The sequence below is a fragment of the Malassezia restricta genome, chromosome IV, assembly GCF_003290485.1.
Source record: "Malassezia restricta chromosome IV, complete sequence".
Lineage (NCBI taxonomy): Eukaryota > Fungi > Basidiomycota > Malasseziomycetes > Malasseziales > Malasseziaceae > Malassezia > Malassezia restricta.
In genome coordinates, this window is record NC_040196.1 from 817,553 (window position 1) to 840,577 (window position 23,025).

The 23,025-nt window shown below is 52.2% G+C and overlaps 8 protein-coding genes and 1 non-coding gene across 9 annotated transcripts; 4 read left to right on the forward strand and 5 right to left on the reverse strand.

The window, feature by feature from the left end:
• Position 1: 1 nt before the first annotated feature.
• Positions 2 to 919, reverse strand: MRET_2818 (alpha/beta-hydrolase; the record flags this gene model as incomplete). Its single annotated transcript, XM_027629445.1, has 1 exon — positions 2 to 919. The coding sequence occupies one exon, from the start codon at positions 917 to 919 to the stop codon at positions 2 to 4; it is 918 nt and encodes a 305-aa protein (XP_027484809.1).
• Positions 920 to 1,020: 101 nt separating this feature from the next.
• MRET_2819 (uncharacterized protein) lies at positions 1,021 to 1,260 on the reverse strand (the record flags this gene model as incomplete). Its single annotated transcript, XM_027629446.1, has 1 exon — positions 1,021 to 1,260. One exon carries the CDS (start codon positions 1,258 to 1,260, stop codon positions 1,021 to 1,023), a length of 240 nt encoding a protein of 79 aa, XP_027484810.1.
• A 186-nt stretch (positions 1,261 to 1,446) lies between these two features.
• On the forward strand, positions 1,447 to 3,477 carry MRET_2820 (uncharacterized protein; the record flags this gene model as incomplete). Its single annotated transcript, XM_027629447.1, has 1 exon — positions 1,447 to 3,477. One exon carries the CDS (start codon positions 1,447 to 1,449, stop codon positions 3,475 to 3,477), a length of 2,031 nt encoding a protein of 676 aa, XP_027485185.1.
• A 135-nt stretch (positions 3,478 to 3,612) lies between these two features.
• On the forward strand, positions 3,613 to 4,140 carry MRET_nc0007. The gene has a single exon (XR_003525364.1). It is a non-coding gene; the product is annotated as a nuclear RNase P (small nuclear RNA).
• Positions 4,141 to 4,447: 307 nt separating this feature from the next.
• Positions 4,448 to 5,590, forward strand: MRET_2821 (Taurine dioxygenase; the record flags this gene model as incomplete). Its single annotated transcript, XM_027629448.1, has 1 exon — positions 4,448 to 5,590. One exon carries the CDS (start codon positions 4,448 to 4,450, stop codon positions 5,588 to 5,590), a length of 1,143 nt encoding a protein of 380 aa, XP_027485184.1.
• A 1,220-nt stretch (positions 5,591 to 6,810) lies between these two features.
• Positions 6,811 to 8,001, reverse strand: MRET_2822 (eukaryotic aspartyl protease; the record flags this gene model as incomplete). The annotated part of the gene is made up of 1 exon (XM_027629449.1): positions 6,811 to 8,001. One exon carries the CDS (start codon positions 7,999 to 8,001, stop codon positions 6,811 to 6,813), a length of 1,191 nt encoding a protein of 396 aa, XP_027485217.1.
• A 1,027-nt stretch (positions 8,002 to 9,028) lies between these two features.
• On the reverse strand, positions 9,029 to 9,439 carry MRET_2823 (uncharacterized protein; the record flags this gene model as incomplete). The annotated part of the gene is made up of 1 exon (XM_027629450.1): positions 9,029 to 9,439. One exon carries the CDS (start codon positions 9,437 to 9,439, stop codon positions 9,029 to 9,031), a length of 411 nt encoding a protein of 136 aa, XP_027485200.1.
• Positions 9,440 to 9,830: 391 nt separating this feature from the next.
• On the forward strand, positions 9,831 to 10,109 carry MRET_2824 (uncharacterized protein; the record flags this gene model as incomplete). Its single annotated transcript, XM_027629451.1, has 1 exon — positions 9,831 to 10,109. The coding sequence occupies one exon, from the start codon at positions 9,831 to 9,833 to the stop codon at positions 10,107 to 10,109; it is 279 nt and encodes a 92-aa protein (XP_027485221.1).
• Positions 10,110 to 12,257: 2,148 nt separating this feature from the next.
• Positions 12,258 to 13,448, reverse strand: MRET_2825 (secreted aspartic endopeptidase; the record flags this gene model as incomplete). Its single annotated transcript, XM_027629452.1, has 1 exon — positions 12,258 to 13,448. The coding sequence occupies one exon, from the start codon at positions 13,446 to 13,448 to the stop codon at positions 12,258 to 12,260; it is 1,191 nt and encodes a 396-aa protein (XP_027485186.1).
• Positions 13,449 to 23,025: the final 9,577 nt, after the last annotated feature.

Sequence of the window (23,025 nt, forward strand, 5' to 3'; positions counted from 1 at the left end):
TTTACTGGAGAAGGAACGCCTTGACGGTGTCGATAAATGCACCTGGTGCTTCGGATTGGCACCAGTGGCCCGTCGGAAGAACTTTGAGCTGCATACTTGGGAAGTACGCCTTGCACAGCGGTATATTGTGGCGGTTGATGTACTTGCTGCGCTCGCCCTTGACAAACAGGGTAGGGCCATTCCATAGGCGCTCTGGAGCGGAATGCTCATCGACGGGAGGGGCATAGGGAAACTCACCAATCTCCTGGAGCGCGTGCATAATCTTTTCCACGGGTATGCGGAACTGCATTGTTTCTCCTTGGCGCTCGAGGTTCGTGAGCAGGAACTGGCGCACAGACAGATTCGGCTCGATTTCTTTCAGCATCTTGTCTGCTTCACTGCGTGATTGTACCTGCTCCTTGTTGATCTCCACCATGCATCTAGCATACCGCATAAATTCAGGCGAAATGGGACCGGCAGCTGGCGTCATGTCGACACTAATAAGGTGCGAGAGGGCATGACTTGGTAGCCTTGGGTTCAATGCCATAGTTTGTGCAACTTTTCCTCCCATGGAGTGACCGATCAGCGTCACATTCGAGAGCTGTTTATCCGAGAAGAACTTTTCAATGTCACCGGCCATGTCGAGGTAGGTCATCGTGTCTGCATGAGGCGAGGAGCCGTGATTTCTCATATCCAGTGTGTATATAGGCAAAGCGAATTCTTTTACCATGGCCTTGGCAAGCGAACGCCAGTTTTGTTTCGATCCATAGAGACCATGACAGATCACAAGTGCACTGGTCTTTTGGAACATGGGCCTATCAGATGGGGATGGCTCAAATACTTCGTGAGCAAGCTCTAGTGGCTTGCAAGTCGTTCTTGACGTGCTGAATGCACGAGATGCAGTGGATGCAAGAACGCGATGCAGCGTCACACGAAACATGGTGGCACAGCGGATCCTCGCTCAACGTGTTCGGTCTATGTGGAGAAGTCAGGGTATGGGCACCGAGTCATGATGTGCCTGTAGCTGCACGTCTATGGAGCTTACCAAGGCGGGTCCTCACCAGTGCACTGGCGACACCAGGTGTAGTGCTCGGCATCTTTCACAGTGCACCCCTGGAAACCAAACAGTCGGAAGCAGTCAAAGTACGACTTGACACATTTGTAGCAGATGTCATCGTCCCTCTTGACGTGATCTCGGCGACGAATCATGCCGTGCGGGTCACTTGCGAGAACAAGGGAGAGCAGGGCGAATAGGGCGAATAGGTTCAAAAGCCACTTCATGGTAGATACAGAGGTGACGCGGCTCCATCTCTGTGGGCCTGATCGTGTCTGTGCGTCTGTGTTCGGCCGAGTGTACGAGGAGAAGCGCGGCGTGCCCTGTGCCTGTCCTGCGCAGCCAGCAAAAGGGATTTGGTCTAGGCGAAAAAAGGCACCACTTTTGCCTAGTGCGTCAAGGCTGTCCCGCCTATGAACGCGCACGATCCATGGCTGCCGCATACCATGCCGAAACATGCGCTCGCAGATCCGTTCTACCAGTATGCTGGGCCAAGCCAGGCCAGCGACTCGGCATCGATTCTTTCTGGCACGGGTTCTACAGGGTATGCGGAGTCTGTCCCAACGCGTGTAGCGAGTAGTGCACCGCCTTCCCGGAGATCTACGCGCTCGAATGGAGCGCTCAAGACTGTTCATTCGTACACAGGTGCGAATGACACGCTTTTTGTACAGCTGCACACCCCACCACAGACGTCGCCTACTTATATGGGGGGTTCCAAGGAAAGAGAGAGCGGCGCGATTCATGGTCGCCTGATTCTGCATTGTACGGACAAGTCAAGGGTAGCGCAGGTGCGCATGAAGCTCAAGTGCGTCGTATCTATTCTGGCGCCGCGGGCTTCACAGGCTACCAGCGGCACTGCGCCCAATTTTTCTGGGCTCACGCCTTCGACGGCATCGACGTCGTCACGCGAGCAAATGCTGGTGCAGATTGACTACAGCTTTAATCCCAACGAGGCAAAGTACTGTGCTGCTAAAGGAGCTGCGGTAAGCAAAAATACGACAGGACGGCTGGACCGCCGAGGATACTATGAATGGGAATTCCACTTGGATACGCCTGAAAAAGGACCAGGGAAAAGCACTCTGGCAAATGGCTTCCCTGGCGTGGGCACGTATTATCCATCGAGTTATGTGCTTGAAAGTGATCCGAACAAAAATGGAAAACGCGAAGAATGGGCCAGCGTGAAATGGTATCTCAAGTTTACGCTCGAACGGCCGGGCCTGTTTCGTTCTAATGACCGAGTCCTCATTCCCTTTATCTATCTTCCACCACCGCCCGATAATGCTAGCTCGCTTTTGATTCGGCGACAGGCTCTCTCTACACAAACGCAAAATTTACTCAGTACGATGTCTGGATCCGCGATCCTAAAAAAAAGCCTCTCTGAGCCGGTCTCTACTTGGAAGACGTTTTACTTCACGCTGTCGTCGGCTTCGCTGGGGCAACCTGTCAAGCGGTCCTTGGTCGACAAAATGTTTGGCACAAAAAAGCCCAGAGAAGAACGCTGGGGTATTTCATTGCCTGGCAAACCAATTCCCGCCTTCCCATTACGTTCTATTGTGCCATTTGTTCTTACGCTCGTGCATAGTGCAGGCGTTCCATTGGTCGTGCACCCAGCTGTTTCGCTCATTCAGACGGTCCAACTGCGCGGTCGATCCAATGCTACACACACAAAACATATTGCCTTGGCCAAGGTGATGCCTTCTTCGCTGAACAAGTCAGGCATGCAACAATGGTTTGGATGGGTTCAGTTCCCCAAATGGTGCAGCCCCAGCTTTGAAACTTCGATTTTAGGCTTGGAATATTTTTTACAGGTCAAGCCACTCAATACACCTGAGGCGCATGTACTCCAGACCATCGCACTCGGTCTGTATTGTATGCCACCTCGACTTGCACAGCAGTTGAACACGGCTTCTGTCAATCGTCAGGCGCTGCAACAAGTGGCTCGAAGACAAATTTCCAACGCAAGTGCCCTTCGGCCTGATGTGCCACTTCGCAGAGTTCCACCGCCTTTACCTCCTACGGTGACCTCTATACCAGTGCCTGTACAGGATGTGCAATATGACGATCCACGACAGGCTGGTATGGCTGGCATCGGACGAGCGCATCTGCAGCCACCTGTGCCAGCGGAATCAGCTTCTGACACTGACTTCCAGCAGACTCAGACTGCACATGAAATTCCTCACGTCGAAGCCGAGAGCACTGGCGGCCAAGTTGATGAGGCACCCGTGACTGAAGAGGAATCAATTACGAGTCAAATTCTTGCTGATCATATCGCGGACGAAGATGGTTTGGTGCACGACGCAGGACCACTCACGCAAGAGCAGGAAGCCGCATGGACCATGGATATTCTCGCTAATGCTATGAACGAAGATGATGTGACCGCAGGCTTTGATTTACCGCCATCATACTTTGAGGCGACGGGTATCATTGATAATGAGGAGTCGTAGTGAAGTTGCACGTGATCATGATACAAAAAGCGAAAAAATTCCCATAGGAGCTTCTCTTGCGCACTGTGCGTCGTGGAGCCAAGGCCTTGGGCCAAGGTCTGGAGCACAGCGCGCGACGTCCATTAACAGGGATCTCTAGTCCAAAGGCCACTGGTACTCGCCCTGATGCTAGTTTCTAGTCCTGCGAGTGGGAAGGTCCGCGTGCGCCTCGTTGCTCTTTCTCGTTGTGAGAGACAATTAGCGGACCAGTGGTCAGCGTGGATGTATGCATAGTAGCGCCAGCCATGGTGGTATGCAAGAATTTTAGTGTTCCCTCTACAGCTCTTGCTGGGCGAGTGGCGTAAAGCCCTGAGGTTGGCCCATACCAGAAACGACTCTTGCGCAGTAGGCCTTCGCGGCGCTTTCCCCGGGATGTGTCCCGCTCGGAGACACGTGTAGGTATCGCCGGCGGAGATTGGAAAAGGGTCTACTCGATGAGGACGCCAAGAGTCTTGCATACTCAAGCTACGTGCATACTAGCCCTACGATGACGCTGGCTCGGTGATTGAAACTTGTGGGTTTTCCTGCATGTTGGAGCAGCGAGGTCGCTTACTACAAGCTTGAGTGCAATCAGTGGCGCCTCTTTGACAGAGTTAACTCGACGCGAGACTACTCTTGGAGTAGGGATCCCTTTCTTGGATGGTTCGCTCATAGTATGTACATAATTTGTTGTGCTTATGTCGCGCGGATGTCTTCGACGGTTGCGTGGTCAGGCAATACTGTCGTGACTTGTCGTGCTTCCTTTGGCACGAATCGCCTTGATGGCGTGCTCACTGTATTTTTGGGTGGAGAATGCCATTTCGTGCTTCATGATGAAAGTCTACGCCATTTCCAGAACCCTAAGCCCATGTGGCGCTGCTTCCCGAGCTCGGCGAAAGATGAGCTATAAAGGCGAGGGATGAAGCCCGCTACTTTTCAGAATCAAGCAAACATGGCATCTATCACACCAGCGACATCGACCATGCTCGAGACGCGCCGTCGCGTGGATGGAGTCACGACCGTCAAGGCTGACTTGATTCAGCCAGGCGCATCAGCCATTGCACCCAAGGAGCCTCTTCGAGTTTCTGGGCTGCTCGATCGCCTGTACGAGTTCGATGAGCTCACGCCGGCTCTGGGACGCACGTATCCAACGCTCCAGCTCCGCGACTTGTTGCACCACGAAAAGGCGGACGAACTGATCCGTGACTTGGCTATTGTAATCTCCCGCCGGGGCGTGGTATTTTTCAAAAACCAGGACTTGTCACCCCATGAGCAGAAGTTCGTCACGGACCGCTTGGGCCATGTCACTGGCAAACCCGCGAGTTCAGGACTGCACATTCACCCTGTGTACAATGCCGAGCGGCAAGGCAAAGATCAAGTCGTGGACGAGAACGGCACACAGAACAAAGATAATGAAATCAGTGTGATTTCAAGCAATCTGCATCGCTCGCTGGATGTTGCGCCCCGCTCCAGTGCGGACGAGTGGCACAGTGACATTGCTTTTGAGCCTGTGCCTGCTGACTACACATCGCTGAAGGTGCATACGATGCCACATACTGGCGGCGACACATTGTGGGCGAGTGGCTACGAGGTGTATGACCTACTTTCTCCGCCTTTCCGCGCGATGTTTGAAAAGCTAGAAGGCTTTTACTATCCGCCAGAGTTTACTATGTCTGCTGCGCGCCACAATTACCAGTTGTACGCTGGACCACGCGGGGCGGCAGAGAACGTGGGCACGCATCTTACGGCTAGGCACCCACTCATTCGCACGAATCCTGTCACAGGCTGGAAGTCGGTGTTCGGCATCGGCCACCATTTCCACCACATTGTGGGCGTGAGCGCGGACGAGAGCGATCTGCTTAAGCGCTATATCCGTGATCTGGTGACACAAAACCACACAACTCAGCTGCGATACCGTTGGGGCAAGAACGACTTGGCGATATGGGATAATCGATCCACATACCATGCTGCGACGCCCGACTACTTTGAGCTTGGACCGCGCTCTGGAGTGCGTGCCGTCTCGTGCGGTGAGCTTCCTTACTTTGATCCAAACAGCCGGTCGCGACGTGAAGAGCTGCAGGGCAAGCTGATCTAGGTTACATTGTAGTATACATTGGTTTTGATTTTCAGCAAACATCCTAGCTTTGAAAAAAGGGCAAGGTGTTTTGATTTTGCGACTCAGCAGAACGGCTTGATGCCAGCATTGCCCTGTCGCTGCGAGCCTGTCTGGCACAAAGACGTCTCTTGCACATTCTTGCGCCTAGGCAGTTTTGATGCCGACAGGACATTGATGCGGTTATTGTATCGCAGCAAAAATGGCTCAAAATTCCTCGTGGGTACATGGCTAATCAAGTCATCCCGAGAAATGTCTTTGAACACATAGCGCTAGAGAGATTGACAAACACCCTTCAGACTTGGTTCGCAAGACTTGTCTCACCATGGCCATCAGAACTGAGGTAGATCACACCACCAAGTCTTGATATTCAGCGTGAGAGTGCCAAGACTTGGAAGTGTTTGTGCATTTGCCCTCAGACGCGCTTGTGATTCGGCATGCATTTTGCTGTTGCGTCAATGATCCGGCTCCCAATAGACAATAGATCTTGAACTGAAGCTGCAGTCCATGTAGTAGCATACGCAATGATCTTGCTGTACATTTTATTTGAGTATGAGCGCGGTGGAAGGAAGACGGCGAGATTGGCGTCGCTAGATTCGCTTAAGTTCCCGTTCCAACTCATCGCAGCACATCGGGTTGAATTTGCAGGGCAAGTCTTGGGGCGATGCATTATGTACTGACGTATGTCAACTGATCGTGTACATATTCACGGAAAACGAATTCTTAGATGAGGCCTTGGGTCCGAGCCTTGACATGCACGTCCACTTAATGGTTCGCATGTTGCTCTCTGAGTAGCCATTGGGCCTATGTGGACATCCGCATCAGTGCAACGAATCGAGTAGAGCTTGGTACATATCTGTTCGATTATAAAGAGCCAAGATAGGTGGCCTCTTTTTCCTAAGAACAATCCTGTTTGGATAAGTTCTAACGTATTGCGCCAAATGAAAGGCAAAAACCCCTATGAAATAGTGGAAACGCTTCCACTTTCCCCACGATAATTCAAATTGTCATTCAATATCACTCTAAAACCTTAACATGATCCGGAAAAGGCAAAACGTGACCGCACTCTGGGGATATAACAGAAATGAGTGGTGAATTTATGAACCCTGTAGACATTGACAGGACTAGTTAGATCCTGGCCCTAAGGCTCGCCATCTATACATGACCCAACTCATAGTCATTCAGTCTACCCATTTCCAGACCTAGTTGCTCTTCCGCTTGCCAACCTTGATCTTAAAGGGCCTGTCAAAGTCAACGGCAAATGTGATGTGGCGGAGGAACGACTGGCCCAACACGAAGCCGTGGGGTTCAAACATAAGAGAGCCTTGTACGCCAATCTTGACGGAGCCAACAATGGGCAGGAGGCACTTGCCGTGATACTTATTGCCTGTAATATCTTCTTCAGGAATCTCCACGTCTAAGAGGCCCAGGACTTCAGAGAACTTGAGCTTCGGCGGGTTCTTGCAGTCAACCAGGCCGATAATATTACTACCATTGTCCACCTCCTTAACTTCAGCACCGATTTCGCTAAAAATCCTTCTAGCATTGAGAGCTGTGGTGATAATACCATGAGTGCCCGTATCAAAATGAAAGACCACAGGTACACCACCGTTGAACCTGCCCTTCATACCAGCGTGGTTCTGAGTAATGCCCGCGTTGACGACTTCCTTGAGGCCGCCTTCAGCCAGGGATTCATCATGCTCTCCGATAACGAGCTTTCCGCCGTCACCGATGGTCATTTGCCACTTGCGATTGTCAATCACGCGTTGATCCCTTAGGTTGGAAATAAGATCAGCCTTTTTCGGCAGAGTCTTGTACCAAAAATTCTGGGCGAGACCAGGATACAACAGGCCCAAGATACCGCCAATCTTGTCGTCCATCACAACGCTGTAGTACTTCTTACTTAGCATACCGATAGGGAACGACTTGGCTGTCAAATCTCCCACCGAGAAGTCATCCAGGATCAAAGGACCATTGGCCTTTCCGCCACTTAAGTATGAAACCGTGAACACCCCAAGCGGTTCGGAAGCCGAGCTCGACTCTTTGGGCTGGTAAAACGAATCTTTCACGATCGTAGAAGGACTGCCAATGTCCACAATGATCGGCACCTTTTTCTTCTCTGAACCAATCTTCACATCAATAACAACATCACCAAGCGTATCCTCGACAGAGGCCGAGCCGCTATCACCGCGCTTCTGCAATGTGGCGTCGCTTTCATTAAGAAGAGCTTGACGCGACACCCACCTATTAACATCGTTCAACAAGGCATCGGCGCGCTTATCTGTTGGAATGTCGGTCAGCGATTTGCCTGCGAGGCCGAGATCCAGCTTTAATGCCGAGGCACCAGCGATCGTGAAGAACACTCCAGCCAGAATGTTTTGCGAAAGCTTCATCAAGGCGATTTTGACAAGTCTAGTGTCCGGTCCCTTGGACTTTTATGCGACTGACTCCTTTGCACCGTTCCACATATCGAACCAACAGCTTTGCACGAGATTGGTCAGATTGACAGAGTCGCGAACGAGTTAAAATTTTTTGCCCTTGTTTGATTTAAACTCCATAATTAAAACGAGTTTGAAGGGATCTCTGGACGTGAGCCACGTGAATTCGTAACGGAGTTTTCGGTCTTGCGTGCGATGCAATTCGGAACCGACGTTAAGTACGCATAATATCGAGTCAAGAGCGCTACCAGAAATATTCGCTCGCCTGCTGAGGCACGAAGGTACGGCATTGAGCCTAGTTCAAGGAAGATCGGGTTGTGGCTTAGCTTTGGTGCATCTATCAGGACATTCTTAGACTGCGGGGCAAACTTGATGTAGGTTTGTGTAAACTGGAGTATTTGCCGTGCTGGGCATACATTGTGCACGAGGAGTGAGGCATTCGCTCAATCCGCTAAATACGTACGATGATCTAACAAGAACTTGATGAGAAGCCACAGGCTATGTTACGCAACAATATGTGACACACGAAGAACGAACTGTGTCTAGGTATTTGATGGATTCGATGTCGTTGCTTAAACCTCGCGTTCATGCATGAATATTCGTATTAAAACGGCGAGTGAAGGCATTCAGGATAATGAAGGGAATACTTTGAATTTGGAGTATGCTTAGAGCTACTCATGATGTACCGTGCATTGACGCCAATAGCAAGCTTAAAGTCTTGGGGGATAAGTGAGACACCTTCACCGTCATGCAACCTTATGTGCTGGACGAAATGAATGACAACAGCGCCTTTTGAGTTGGAGTGCAACTCGCGCCAGACATGCTTCACAGGCATCATCTGCTACTCTAGATTGTACTGGAACCCGCGATACATTGAGCGTGATACATCGTAAAAATGATGCCTGTCGCGATGGACTCGAACGAAAAATAAATACGTGAACAAGAGGCGCCCAGAGACTTGCTCCTTGGAGTGTCTGGGCACTTACAACGAAAGCAGTATGAACCACAGTACTGCATGAATAGTCGCGAGTGTAGGGCCTCTTACGCAGCTCAAGATGTACGAAATCTTTCGCGTCTCGATTTGCAAAAAGGTACCTTGATGATGATCGAGTATGTCTCGCTCGATGATTGACACTCCAGTTTCGCGGTTTCTTTTGACGAAGTGCTCAAGATACTGCTTGTTTGACTGACAAGCGCTTGGCTTACATTCTAGCTGCCTTTGCTTAGGGTAACTTCCTTTAATGTCCGTATAACGTATGTAGGCACTAGGAAATGCTGAGTGAGGAGCAGGGTGCGCTGAAACAAAGAGGCCATTCTGAATTAACATGGGTAGAACGAGACTGACGACATAAACTAGACCCTGAAAGCCGTTGCAAGACCAGAAAAATGTCATGGAGCATCACTCCAGCATTCCTACACTTGACATGCTGTCGAAGTGGACATTGTATCACACTCCTGCTAAAGTACAGGACATTTGCGCTAATCATAGCAGCCCAAACATACAAACTGACAAACGGGGATACATGCTTTAACAGGCGTTGAACCCTGTCCGGCTTGCTGTGCGTGCACTGGTGAGCTGCATTTTTGCAAGCGCGAGAGCGCTGATAGGCTTGATACAATGAACTGGGGCAGTAACCCTAATAGCTGTGGTACACGTGCAAAAGGTGACCAATCAAAAAGCAAACTTCGTAAATGAAACATTTTTCTCAAGCTTCATGGCTGAGGTCATGAAGCGTTAAATAGAAGTGACTGGCAAGGGGTTGCGTATCAGCATTTTTATCGTCATGTTCAAGTCTTTCCTGGTTCTTACTGCTGCCGCCGCTTCGCTCGTTGCTGCCTCGGACCGTGTGTCTGTCAAGGGCTACACTGCTGACGCCAAGGGCTCCCTGGACTGCAAGTTCGGCAGCGGCGACATCCTAAAGAAGTGCGGCACCTGTGCCCAGAGCATCACCGAGTGCGCTACCTCGAACCCCAACAAAACAGAGGAAATCTGCGTTAGTGAGATTGCCTCGTTCGCTGGCGACTGTGGCGGCTGCGCTGTTGACATCCTCGAGTGCCTTTAAATGCCAAGATGCACATCGCATAACTGTGACTATGGTGCTGCCTGATAGTGGACCCCTTCGTAGTAGCCAGATTTATTAATTTACCTATGCATTTTTTCGTCACCTTCAAACAGATGGATTGCATGGGCGTCTGGACATCGCAAAATGTGGTGAGTACTGTTGGTGGTCTGGGTGCTAAATACCGGATGCATGTTCAAAGGGGAATGCAACATTGTTTAGTGACCTGAGATCCACATTTCCGTTTTCGCATCAGATCTCAAGTATGAAGAGAATCGGCGAGCAGAATTCGATGGCGCCGGTTGCACAAACGAGCAGAGAAACAGATAATTCACCAATTACATTGAGAAGCATCCAGTCTTTCGCATTGGAGAAACACGTTGCTATTGCACAACTTGTCAATCGCTCCTATTTTATTTTGTAAAGAGGGGGGGGATCAAATCGGTTAATTCCATTTGACAAGATATAAACGATTTTTCAAGCCTATCCGGACGAAAAGAATTACGTGTCGGATCTATGGTCCCTTAGCGTTTTAGCCAGATCATGGTGCCAAGTCACGATACGGTCAAATGGCTAGAAAAAGGATGCAGAGAAAGAGCAAGCTGCACAGGGTGAAGAGAAAATTTCGCTCGGATATTCCATATCAAGCGGGCCTCCATTATAAAATTGCCCCTGACGGAAGATTATCACGATCAAGGTGGAAAAACTCACTCACACTTGCGAAGGATCGCTGGAAATATCAGGGGGGAAACTACAAGGTCTCAATTAACGCCCTAAACAATAAGCAAGAGCTCTAGCATTATAATACTCACTCACTTGACTCAAATTTTTTCTACCATGAATTTTGGCCTGGTTTGGCCTGAATATTTTGGAAGGCGGTGGGCACATATCACTTATCATACGAACAAGCATCACAGTTATCTGGACATATGGTAAGACTCATCAGTTTGTACTATTAGCCTGGTGCGGTATAGTAGCACATTTTTGGGATCAACTTCACATTGCCTTCATGTCGCTTAACAAATTGAAAAACAACTTCGTGTCTTTTTCAAGGTGATATGTACAAATGGTCTGTATCGTTTTCTCGCTCTAACCTGTTGTGAGCCATCTTTGGTCCGAACATGGCAGTGCGTTCTTGTATGCAATTAGATGGTTTCGTCACATTTGAAAGGTCCAGTGACATGCACGACTGGGACTATACGCGTTTAGTCTAATTCGTGCTAAAACATATTCGTGTGTGAATGCAGTGATACTCTGAGGGGCGAAAAACGGTCTGATCGCATTGCTAGGGCTTATATCAGGCGACTAGGAGTTTTTTACATGCACATTGTTTCAATGCCTTGGTCTTGTCTGGAGTGACGCACAAAGCAAAGAGGCTTTGAACTGATCGAGGTCCAAAAACTTGTCAGCAGAATCAATCTTCATAATACAGGAGACTATTTTATATGACGCGACGCTGCATGGCTCTAAGGCTTTGAAAAATGCAATGCTCGCCTTTTCATGGGCTAGACATGGTTTATTAGTGATGCCCGTGCTGTATTGGAATGAAATGAGCCTACAGCAGTGTCAAAATCTCTTCCCTGGTGCATGAAATCAATTCCATTCACGGAACGAGTTGGCTTCTCGCTCGATCTATGCCTCCCTGTGCACAAGCTCGTATTCTAAAGGTTTTGATCAAGCTTAACATGCATCTTGAGTTTTGCTGAGACAACTCAAAGTGAAAACCCTTTTTAACCACATCTACCGTTTCGCTAGGATGGCTCTGAATGTTCCCAGCATTCTACGGTCAGACCGACGACTAAATGTAGAGTTTGGGTCAACGCGGTGAGAAGTGCTGCGATGCCTTTTTATGGCTTGGACACGCAGTTAGAGCGAAAAACCTGTCATAAGGCCGCAGATTATGTCCATTAAAACGACTTGGACAACATAATTCACTCAAGAAAGATTCGAAGCCACCAACCTGAACCCTTGTTCAAGTATTGACGTGCCTAGTATATCGCGTTATTACCTCATTTTCATTACTACATGACATCACTGCATGTCTTGTGGGTCCGTATTTGACATTGACATTTTGCGGACATAATGACGACTGAGAAAAATCATGGACCTATCATTATATCACATTTGTTTAGCTCTGAAGCAAAAGCACCTTTAGTTACTCTTCTGCTTGCCGATCCAAACTTTCATGGGCGAGTCGAAATCAGCAGCAAACGTGACATGACGCAAGTACGCCTCACCAACAACAAAGGCGTTGGGCATATGCCTGAGCGAGCCATTCGTGCCGACCTTCTCAGAACCAGAAATCGGCAAGATACACTTGCCATCACCAGCTTCCTTGCTAGTAATATCTTCCTTGGGAATCTCGATTTCCAAGTCGCCCTCAGTAGCCGAGAACTTGAGAGTCGGAGGGTTCTTGCAGTCGACAAGACCAATCACGTTACCGCTGTCTACTTCCTTCGACTCCGCACCAACATCGTTGAAAATCTTCTTGGCGTTGTCAGCAGTGGTGATGATACCATGAGAGCCAGTGTCAAAGAAGAAGATCACTTGGGGGCCGTCGTTGAACTTGCCCTTAATACCAACGTGATTCTGCGACATGCCCGAGTTGGTCATTTCTTGAAAACCACCCTCAGCAAGAGAGTCATCGTGGTCTCCAATGATGAGCTTTCCACCCTTGCCGATTGACATTTGCCACTTGCGGTTGTCAATCGCTCCTTGGTATTTAAGGTTGGAAATCAGGTCAACCTCCTGAGGTTGCCCGTTGTACCATTGATTTTCGGCAAGACCGGGGTACATGATAGCCAAGAGTCCTCCAATCTTTTCATTCATCACCACACCGTAGTATTTCTTCGTCAAAATACCAATAGGGAATGACTTGGCCGTCAAGTCACCAAAGTAGAAGTCGTCCGCGACGACAGGACCCTTTGCACCCTGTCCACTTAAGTAGCCGACCATGAACAGAGCGAGGGGATCCGATGCAGTGCTTGACTTGTTCGAGTTGTAAAAGTCATCCTTCACCAGCGTAGATGGGCTGCCAGTGTCCACGAGCATAGGCACCTCGCTCTTTTCCGAACCAATCTTCACATTGACAACAACGTTTCCAATCGAGTCCTGGACAGAGGATTCACCAGATCCACCACGCTTTTTCAATGCCATTTCATTCTTGGAGAGAAGGCCTCGACGCATTTCCCATGCGTCCAGGTGGTTGAGGAGGGCATCGACCCTCTTTTCCTTAGGAATGTCTGACAATGACTCGCCCGCGTAGCCGAGATCAAACTCGAGGGACGACACACCAGCGATAGTCGCGATAACACCGATGAGTACACTGATAGAAAGCTTCATTTTCGAGTCAGGTATCCGATTGATGTGCTCCCTGGTCTTTTAAAAGGTTCATTTTTAATGGGACTCATGGCGTGACAAGTTTGTCTGCTTGTCCTGTTCTTCTCGTCCTGGTCGAATTAGACAGCAGTTAGACCAATCACATGCGCTTGAGCTTCTAGAACTCAGCCGAGTTTGCGCGAGTCCTGCTCGAAAAAAAAAAACTGTCGCACTCCATTGGCCCAATGGGCACATTGACAAACGAGTTCGGCTCCACAAAATTTTGATAAGATCGAACTTTTTACGGCCATCTCATGCACTTCACGTGACATACGAGGGCCATGCAGCCTCGGACGAAATTCTAATGGCGGCCTGACACATGACGTAAGCTTGGCGCCAAAGAACCTCGTGGACTCGGCATTCCCTTAGCACAGGGTTGTGGAGTGCCATACGACATTCGAAATCAAGAGCGAACATGCAAGGACCTGTTCGTGAGGCACTTGTACAATATATTAAAAGCAAATAGTATAAACGCAATCCATTATCGTATTGTGAAGAATTCCTTATCAAGAGTACGATTGTATTCTGCGCAGACACGAACATCGATCTCATTTTTTTCTTTATCAAAAGTGCTTAACGGCCCTTTTATACTTATAAATGCATTTGAAGAATCGGTACAAAGCGCAAAGACACGCCTGAATATATTGTCGTTTGTTTTACGTTTAAACATGAGTCGTTCAAGTCGTTCTCGAGCTGAAATCTTGAAGATGTTGGGTCCATAACGAAAAACAAAAAAAGTGATAAACTGATGTCTGCAATGGGAATAAGTGTCCTTAACAAATCGCAAACCCTGCAGCTTACCATGATACCGATCAGGCCGCTTGTTAGGAGGTTGCGCCCATTCTATTTCATCGTGCGCCTATTTATGCTTCAAAATAAAAGCCTTTTTGCCGTTGACTAAAGCGTATGGAACACTCGAATGTTTCAACAGACTGCATCTACGACCTTTTTCAATATTGAGCCATGAGTGATTGAGTCACAACCAGTAGAAAGAAAGAAAATAGGAATGCATGGGCGTATTTGCTACGTTCGCTGGCCGCCGCGGAGGTACGCTTTCCAATTCAAGAGCCTCAAGATGCAAACAGCCACTGGTACGATTATTATTAACGAGATGATGTACGATAGCAGCACGCAACTCGGACGTGCCCGAAGCATTTTGGAAGATTTTTCTCTATACTGACACAATCTTATGTGAAATGACTCCAGCGCTTCTCATCAAGATTGTGATATTTATGCAGCCCATTGAAATGTTGTTTCAAGTCTCACAACCGTATTTACATGTAATTGAATCATATCATGACTCGCCTTCTCAAGTGCACAAATATATCGTCTCGCCTAAACGCATGAGGCAACATATCAGACAAAAGGTTTGTTGCATCATGCGCCATTATGGCTCAGAAGTGAGTTGACAAGAGCTTAAATGGACTCTGGACCAAATACGGCCGGCTCAAATGGACTGGTTCAAGGCATGTATGATACAATTTTCTTCGTTAATACATGCTCGATCCAAGTGGCACTGATCGGCAAGAAGAATTTGATGTTGACCTAAAAGGAGGACAGGCTATCAAGATCTCTCTGCATGATATCATCAGAGTAACAAGTGCGTAAAAAAATATTTGCGAAAAAGATTTGGTCAACATTTATTTCAATCGCCAGATGCTCTACGATGTGACAAAGATTACATCTTTTCTCGATTCAAGACCAAAACGTTGCAAACTTGATATTATATGTTAGAGAGAAAAGAAAAACACGGCATTTCGTGTGGCCATCTTCAACTCGTTGCTGGAACTAATGCATATGAAAAAGAGCAGTAAAAGCCTTAGATAATCGAGCGCAGTGTGCGCTATAAGATCTAAACTAGATTTGCCCGTGCTGAGCGACTCCATGCCACAAGTAGCAATACATAGATCCTATAAACTAAACATTACACAAAGCTAACGTACCACCGAGTCCATGACACAATGCACAAGTCACTAAAAGCAGGCATCTCAATACATTTCAATCAACGATTAACTAGCTATTACATCATATTCACTTTAAAGAGCGCTAAGGGCGCACGTTGTGGTGGTGAAAGGAGGCTTGCCTGGGAAGGCTGTGGTTGTGGCGACAGGCGAGAAGCCTGGTGGACAGGATTTTGAGCTCTCAGTCGACTTTGTGCTGTGGCTTGTCTTGGATGGCGAGGGCGACGGCTTCCTGGACTCACTCGTGGTCGTCGTTGTCTTTGTTTGAATCGATGACGTGCGGCATTGGCTCTCAGGAACAACCGTTGTAGATGTTGCCGTCTTCATATGGGTGCTGCCAGAGTCGTCAATAGACTTGGTGATCGTGGCGATAGTCACAGTGGTTGACTTGCAGCTGTACGACGACGTGCGCGTCGTCACCGTAGGGGGCAGCGACGACGTGCGGCACGACTTCTCAGGCACCAGCGACGTCGTCGTCTTCGTCGACGTGTGCTTCTGGCCCTTGCCGTCAATCGACACATCCACCGTCTCGAACGTCTTCGTCACAGTCTTGCAGCTGTGCGACGTCGTGCGCGTCGTCACCGTTGGTGGCAGCGACGACGTGCGGCACGACTTCTCAGGCACCAGCGACGTCGTCGTCTTCGTCGACGTGTGCTTCTGGCCCTTGCCGTCAATCGACACATCCACCGTCTCGAACGTCTTCGTCACCGTCTTGCAGCTGTGCGACGACGTGCGCGTCGTCACCGTAGGGGGCAGCGACGACGTGCGGCACGACTTCTCAGGCACCAGCGACGTCGTCGTCTTCGTCGACGTGTGCTTCTGGCCCTTGCCGTCAATCGACACATCCACCGTCTCGAACGTCTTCGTCACAGTCTTGCAGCTGTGCGACGTCGTGCGCGTCGTCACCGTTGGTGGCAGCGACGACGTGCGGCACGACTTCTCAGGCACCAGCGACGTCGTCGTCTTCGTCGACGTGTGCTTCTGGCCCTTGCCGTCAATCGACACATCCACCGTCTCGAACGTCTTCGTCACCGTCTTGCAGCTGTGCGACGACGTGCGCGTCGTCACCGTAGGGGGCAGCGACGACGTGCGGCACGACTTCTCAGGCACCAGCGACGTCGTCGTCTTCGTCGACGTGTGCTTCTGGCCCTTGCCGTCAATCGACACATCCACCGTCTCGAACGTCTTCGTCACCGTCTTGCAGCTGTGCGACGACGTGCGCGTCGTCACCGTAGGGGGCAGCGACGACGTGCGGCACGACTTCTCAGGCACCAGCGACGTCGTCGTCTTCGTCGACGTGTGCTTCTGGCCCTTGCCGTCAATCGACACATCCACCGTCTCGAACGTCTTCGTCACCGTCTTGCAGCTCTTCTTCGGAGGCGGTGGCGGCTGAGTGCTAGGAGGCCTCCGGGACTTGTGCGTCGTCGATGGCGAGCAGCTCTTGCCGCCGTGAATCTCCTTCGACGACGTCGTAATGGCTGTCGTGTGCTTCTTGCCATTGCGGTCCGTCGACGTCGTTTCCGTCACGTACGTCCGCGTCTTCGTCTCACAGCTCTTCGGCTTGGGCGTCGTCGATGGCGAGCAGCTCTTGCCGCCGTGAATCTCCTTCGACGACGTCGTAATGGCTGTCGTGTGCTTCTTGCCATTGCGGTCCGTCGACGTCGTTTCCGTCACGTACGTCCGCGTCTTCGTCTCACAGCTCTTCGGCTTGGGCGTCGTCGATGGCGAGCAGCTCTTGCCGCCGTGAATCTCCTTCGACGACGTCGTAATGGCTGTCGTGTGCTTCTTGCCATTGCGGTCCGTCGACGTCGTTTCCGTCACGTACGTCCGCGTCTTCGTCTCACAGCTCTTCGGCTTGGGCGTCGTCGATGGCGAGCAGCTCTTGCCGCCGTGAATCTCCTTCGACGACGTCGTAATGGCTGTCGTGTGCTTCTTGCCATTGCGGTCCGTCGACGTCGTTTCCGTCACGTACGTCCGCGTCTTCGTCTCACAGCTCTTCGGCTTGGGCGTCGTCGATGGCGAGCAGCTCTTGCCGCCGTGAATCTCCTTCGACGACGTCGTAATGGCTGTCGTGTGCTTCTTGCCATTGCGGTCCGTCGACGTCGTTTCCGTCACGTACGTCCGCGTCTTCGTCTCACAGCTCTTCGGCTTGGGCGTCGTCGATGGCGAGCAGCTCTTGCCGCCGTGAATCTCCTTCGACGACGTCGTAATGGCTGTCGTGTGCTTCTTGCCATTGCGGTCCGTCGACGTCGTTTCCGTCACGTACGTCCGCGTCTTCGTCTCACAGCTCTTCGGCTTGGGCGTCGTCGATGGCGAGCAGCTCTTGCCGCCGTGAATCTCCTTCGACGACGTCGTAATGGCTGTCGTGTGCTTCTTGCCATTGCGGTCCGTCGACGTCGTTTCCGTCACGTACGTCCGCGTCTTCGTCTCACAGCTCTTCGGCTTGGGCGTCGTCGATGGCGAGCAGCTCTTGCCGCCGTGAATCTCCTTCGACGACGTCGTAATGGCTGTCGTGTGCTTCTTGCCATTGCGGTCCGTCGACGTCGTTTCCGTCACGTACGTCCGCGTCTTCGTCTCACAGCTCTTCGGCTTGGGCGTCGTCGATGGCGAGCAGCTCTTGCCGCCGTGAATCTCCTTCGACGACGTCGTAATGGCTGTCGTGTGCTTCTTGCCATTGCGGTCCGTCGACGTCGTTTCCGTCACGTACGTCCGCGTCTTCGTCTCACAGCTCTTCGGCTTGGGCGTCGTCGATGGCGAGCAGCTCTTGCCGCCGTGAATCTCCTTCGACGACGTCGTAATGGCTGTCGTGTGCTTCTTGCCATTGCGGTCCGTCGACGTCGTTTCCGTCACGTACGTCCGCGTCTTCGTCTCACAGCTCTTCGGCTTGGGCGTCGTCGATGGCGAGCAGCTCTTGCCGCCGTGAATCTCCTTCGACGACGTCGTAATGGCTGTCGTGTGCTTCTTGCCATTGCGGTCCGTCGACGTCGTTTCCGTCACGTACGTCCGCGTCTTCGTCTCACAGCTCTTCGGCTTGGGCGTCGTCGATGGCGAGCAGCTCTTGCCGCCGTGAATCTCCTTCGACGACGTCGTAATGGCTGTCGTGTGCTTCTTGCCATTGCGGTCCGTCGACGTCGTTTCCGTCACGTACGTCCGCGTCTTCGTCTCACAGCTCTTCGGCTTGGGCGTCGTCGATGGCGAGCAGCTCTTGCCGCCGTGAATCTCCTTCGACGACGTCGTAATGGCTGTCGTGTGCTTCTTGCCATTGCGGTCCGTCGACGTCGTTTCCGTCACGTACGTCCGCGTCTTCGTCTCACAGCTCTTCGGCTTGGGCGTCGTCGATGGCGAGCAGCTCTTGCCGCCGTGAATCTCCTTCGACGACGTCGTAATGGCTGTCGTGTGCTTCTTGCCATTGCGGTCCGTCGACGTCGTTTCCGTCACGTACGTCCGCGTCTTCGTCTCACAGCTCTTCGGCTTGGGCGTCGTCGATGGCGAGCAGCTCTTGCCGCCGTGAATCTCCTTCGACGACGTCGTAATGGCTGTCGTGTGCTTCTTGCCATTGCGGTCCGTCGACGTCGTTTCCGTCACGTACGTCCGCGTCTTCGTCTCACAGCTCTTCTTCGGAGGCGGTGGCGGCTGAGTGCTAGGAGGCCTCCGGGACTTGTGCGTCGTCGATGGCGAGCAGCTCTTGCCGCCGTGAATCTCCTTCGACGACGTCGTAATGGCTGTCGTGTGCTTCTTGCCATTGCGGTCCGTCGACGTCGTTTCCGTCACGTACGTCCGCGTCTTCGTCTCACAGCTCTTCGGCTTGGGCGTCGTCGATGGCGAGCAGCTCTTGCCGCCGTGAATCTCCTTCGACGACGTCGTAATGGCTGTCGTGTGCTTCTTGCCATTGCGGTCCGTCGACGTCGTTTCCGTCACGTACGTCCGCGTCTTCGTCTCACAGCTCTTCGGCTTGGGCGTCGTCGATGGCGAGCAGCTCTTGCCGCCGTGAATCTCCTTCGACGACGTCGTAATGGCTGTCGTGTGCTTCTTGCCATTGCGGTCCGTCGACGTCGTTTCCGTCACGTACGTCCGCGTCTTCGTCTCACAGCTCTTCGGCTTGGGCGTCGTCGATGGCGAGCAGCTCTTGCCGCCGTGAATCTCCTTCGACGACGTCGTAATGGCTGTCGTGTGCTTCTTGCCATTGCGGTCCGTCGACGTCGTTTCCGTCACGTACGTCCGCGTCTTCGTCTCACAGCTCTTCGGCTTGGGCGTCGTCGATGGCGAGCAGCTCTTGCCGCCGTGAATCTCCTTCGACGACGTCGTAATGGCTGTCGTGTGCTTCTTGCCATTGCGGTCCGTCGACGTCGTTTCCGTCACGTACGTCCGCGTCTTCGTCTCACAGCTCTTCGGCTTGGGCGTCGTCGATGGCGAGCAGCTCTTGCCGCCGTGAATCTCCTTCGACGACGTCGTAATGGCTGTCGTGTGCTTCTTGCCATTGCGGTCCGTCGACGTCGTTTCCGTCACGTACGTCCGCGTCTTCGTCTCACAGCTCTTCGGCTTGGGCGTCGTCGATGGCGAGCAGCTCTTGCCGCCGTGAATCTCCTTCGACGACGTCGTAATGGCTGTCGTGTGCTTCTTGCCATTGCGGTCCGTCGACGTCGTTTCCGTCACGTACGTCCGCGTCTTCGTCTCACAGCTCTTCTTCGGAGGCGGTGGCGGCTGAGTGCTAGGAGGCCTCCGGGACTTGTGCGTCGTCGATGGCGAGCAGCTCTTGCCGCCGTGAATCTCCTTCGACGACGTCGTAATGGCTGTCGTGTGCTTCTTGCCATTGCGGTCCGTCGACGTCGTTTCCGTCACGTACGTCCGCGTCTTCGTCTCACAGCTCTTCGGCTTGGGCGTCGTCGATGGCGAGCAAAGGCTGTTGGGTATTTCAGTCGTGTGAACACTAGTTGTGGTGCCCGCGAATGAGCCTTTCGAGTCCGTAACGACTAATGTGTCAGTAATGGTGTTCGTCCTCGTGACACACGATTCGCTTTGACCAGTGTGCCTCGTCACAGTACTCGGTTTCAAAGGACTTCTCCTAGTCGTTCTCGAGCCTCGCTCACTAGTGTGAATCGTCACAGTGCTGGGCTCCGGCGTGCTGCTGCTAGTCGTCGAACCCCGCTCACTAGTGTGTCTCGTCACGGTGCTGGGCTCCGGCGTGCTGCTGCTAGTCGTCGAACCCCGCTCACTAGTGTGTCTCGTCACGGTGCTGGGCTCCGGCGTGCTGCTGCTAGTCGTCGAACCCCGCTCACTAGTGTGTCTCGTCACGGTGCTGGGCTCCGGCGTGCTGCTGCTAGTCGTCGAACCCCGCTCACTAGTGTGTCTCGTCACGGTGCTGGGCTCCGGCGTGCTGCTGCTAGTCGTCGAACCCCGCTCACTAGTGTGTCTCGTCACGGTGCTGGGCTCCGGCGTGCTGCTGCTAGTCGTCGAACCCCGCTCACTAGTGTGTCTCGTCACGGTGCTGGGCTCCGGCGTGCTGCTGCTAGTCGTCGAACCCCGCTCACTAGTGTGTCTCGTCACAGTGCTGGGCTCCGGCGTGCTGCTGCTAGTCGTCGAACCCCGCTCACCAGTGTGTCTCGTCACAGTGCTGGGCTCATTGGTGGCCGGGGTTGATTTGCCATTCTCGCCTGTCGTGACTGGCGTAGGCTTGCCGTTCTCACCCGACGTCACAGGCGTGGGCTTACCATTCTCGCCAGTCGTGACTGGCGTAGGCGTTCCACTCTCACCGGTTGTGAATGGCGTCGACTTGCCATTCTCACCAGTCGTGACTGGCGTAGGCTTGCCGTTCTCACCCGACGTCACAGGCGTGGGCTTACCATTCTCGCCTGTCGTGACTGGCGTAGGCTTGCCGTTCTCGCCCGTCGTGAATGGCGTCGACTTGCCATTCTCACCAGTCGTGACTGGCGTAGGCTTTCCGTTCTCGCCCGACGTCACTGGCGTTGGCTTGCCATTCTCGCCCGTCGTGATTGGCGTAGGCGTTCCGCTCTCACCAGTCGTGACTGGCGTAGGCTTTCCATTCTCGCCCGACGTCACTGGCGTAGGCTTGCCGTTCTCGCCTGTCGTGAATGGCGTCGACTTGCCATTCTCACCAGTCGTCACTGGCGTAGGCTTTCCGTTCTCGCCCGACGTCACTGGCGTAGGCTTGCCATTCTCGCCCGTCGTGAATGGCGTCGACTTGCCATTCTCACCAGTCGTGACTGGCGTAGGCTTTCCGTTCTCGCCCGACGTCACTGGCGTAGGCTTGCCATTCTCGCCCGTCGTGAATGGCGTCGACTTGCCATTCTCACCAGTCGTGACTGGCGTAGGCTTGCCATTCTCGCCCGTCGTGATTGGCGTAGGCGTTCCGCTCTCACCAGTCGTGACTGGCGTAGGCTTTCCATTCTCGCCCGACGTCACTGGCGTAGGCTTGCCGTTCTCGCCTGTCGTGAATGGCGTCGACTTGCCATTCTCACCAGTCGTGACTGGCGTAGGCTTTCCATTCTCGCCCGTCGCGAGAGTCACTGTCTTATCGCCAGCAGGCACAGGCGTGGGCTTACCATTGTCGCCCATCGTGACAGTCACAGTCTTGTCACTGGCAGTCACAGGCGTGGGCTTGCCGTTGTCACCCATCGTGACAGTAACAGTCTTGTCACCAGCAGGTACGGGCGTGGGCTTGCCGTTCTTGCCAGTCATTACAGGAGTAGGCTTCATGTTGGCACCTGTCTCCATCGACATACCTTTAGCGCCGCCAGCCGAACAGTTTGGTGTCTGTCCATTAGGGACCTCAGGGTGTGCAGGGGAATTGGCACCGCTTTGCTTGCCATTGCCCCGATCATTTTGTCCAGTTGGGACAGGTGCTCCGGGAACCGCACATTGCGACTCAAGCGTGTGTATCTCGTATAGCGTGCGAGTGACAGTTGTCTCAGGGGCAGCACTTGTGGTGCAAGCAGCTTGCGGAGTCTGCTTCCTTCCGCTACCCTTTGTCACAGTAACCTGCTTGGTAGTCGTTGTCGTGGTGCGTGTCGTTCCACGCGCGTCGTCGTCACCAACTGTTACATATTCAGTCACTGTTTCAGTGTCAGTCTCAGTGATGGGTCCAGAAGGTGCCTTGCTGGGCGCAGCGGCCTGGGCCGTCTGTTGGGGACTGGCCGTAACCGTCACCGTAGATGGTGCAGGGCACGCCTCATCGTCCACCAAGATTTGAGCCACACCCCACTTGTCTGCGTCAGTAGCTGCCTTGACACAGCCTGAAGCAGCGACAAGCGCTGCCAGGACATGGAGCAGCTTCATGTTGGTGTTAGGCGTCAGGATTTCGGCGAAGCCTCCAAACAAATTATGTAGAGACACGTCATAGTCTGGCGAAGAAAAGTTGCTTCATGGTTAGGTGTCAAGGAAGAACGAACTAACTGTTGGGGATTCCAGCGCTTGCCAAAAAAGGAAGGTCGGTATATTAATTGAGCTTATTTGGCGTTGGCTATTGGTTGTAATTAAGAATATTCCAAATGTAAGGGATGAATTTGGCACGATGCACTAGCTATTGTGAACATACTCGAAGGAAGTAGCCTACTAACGCGCTG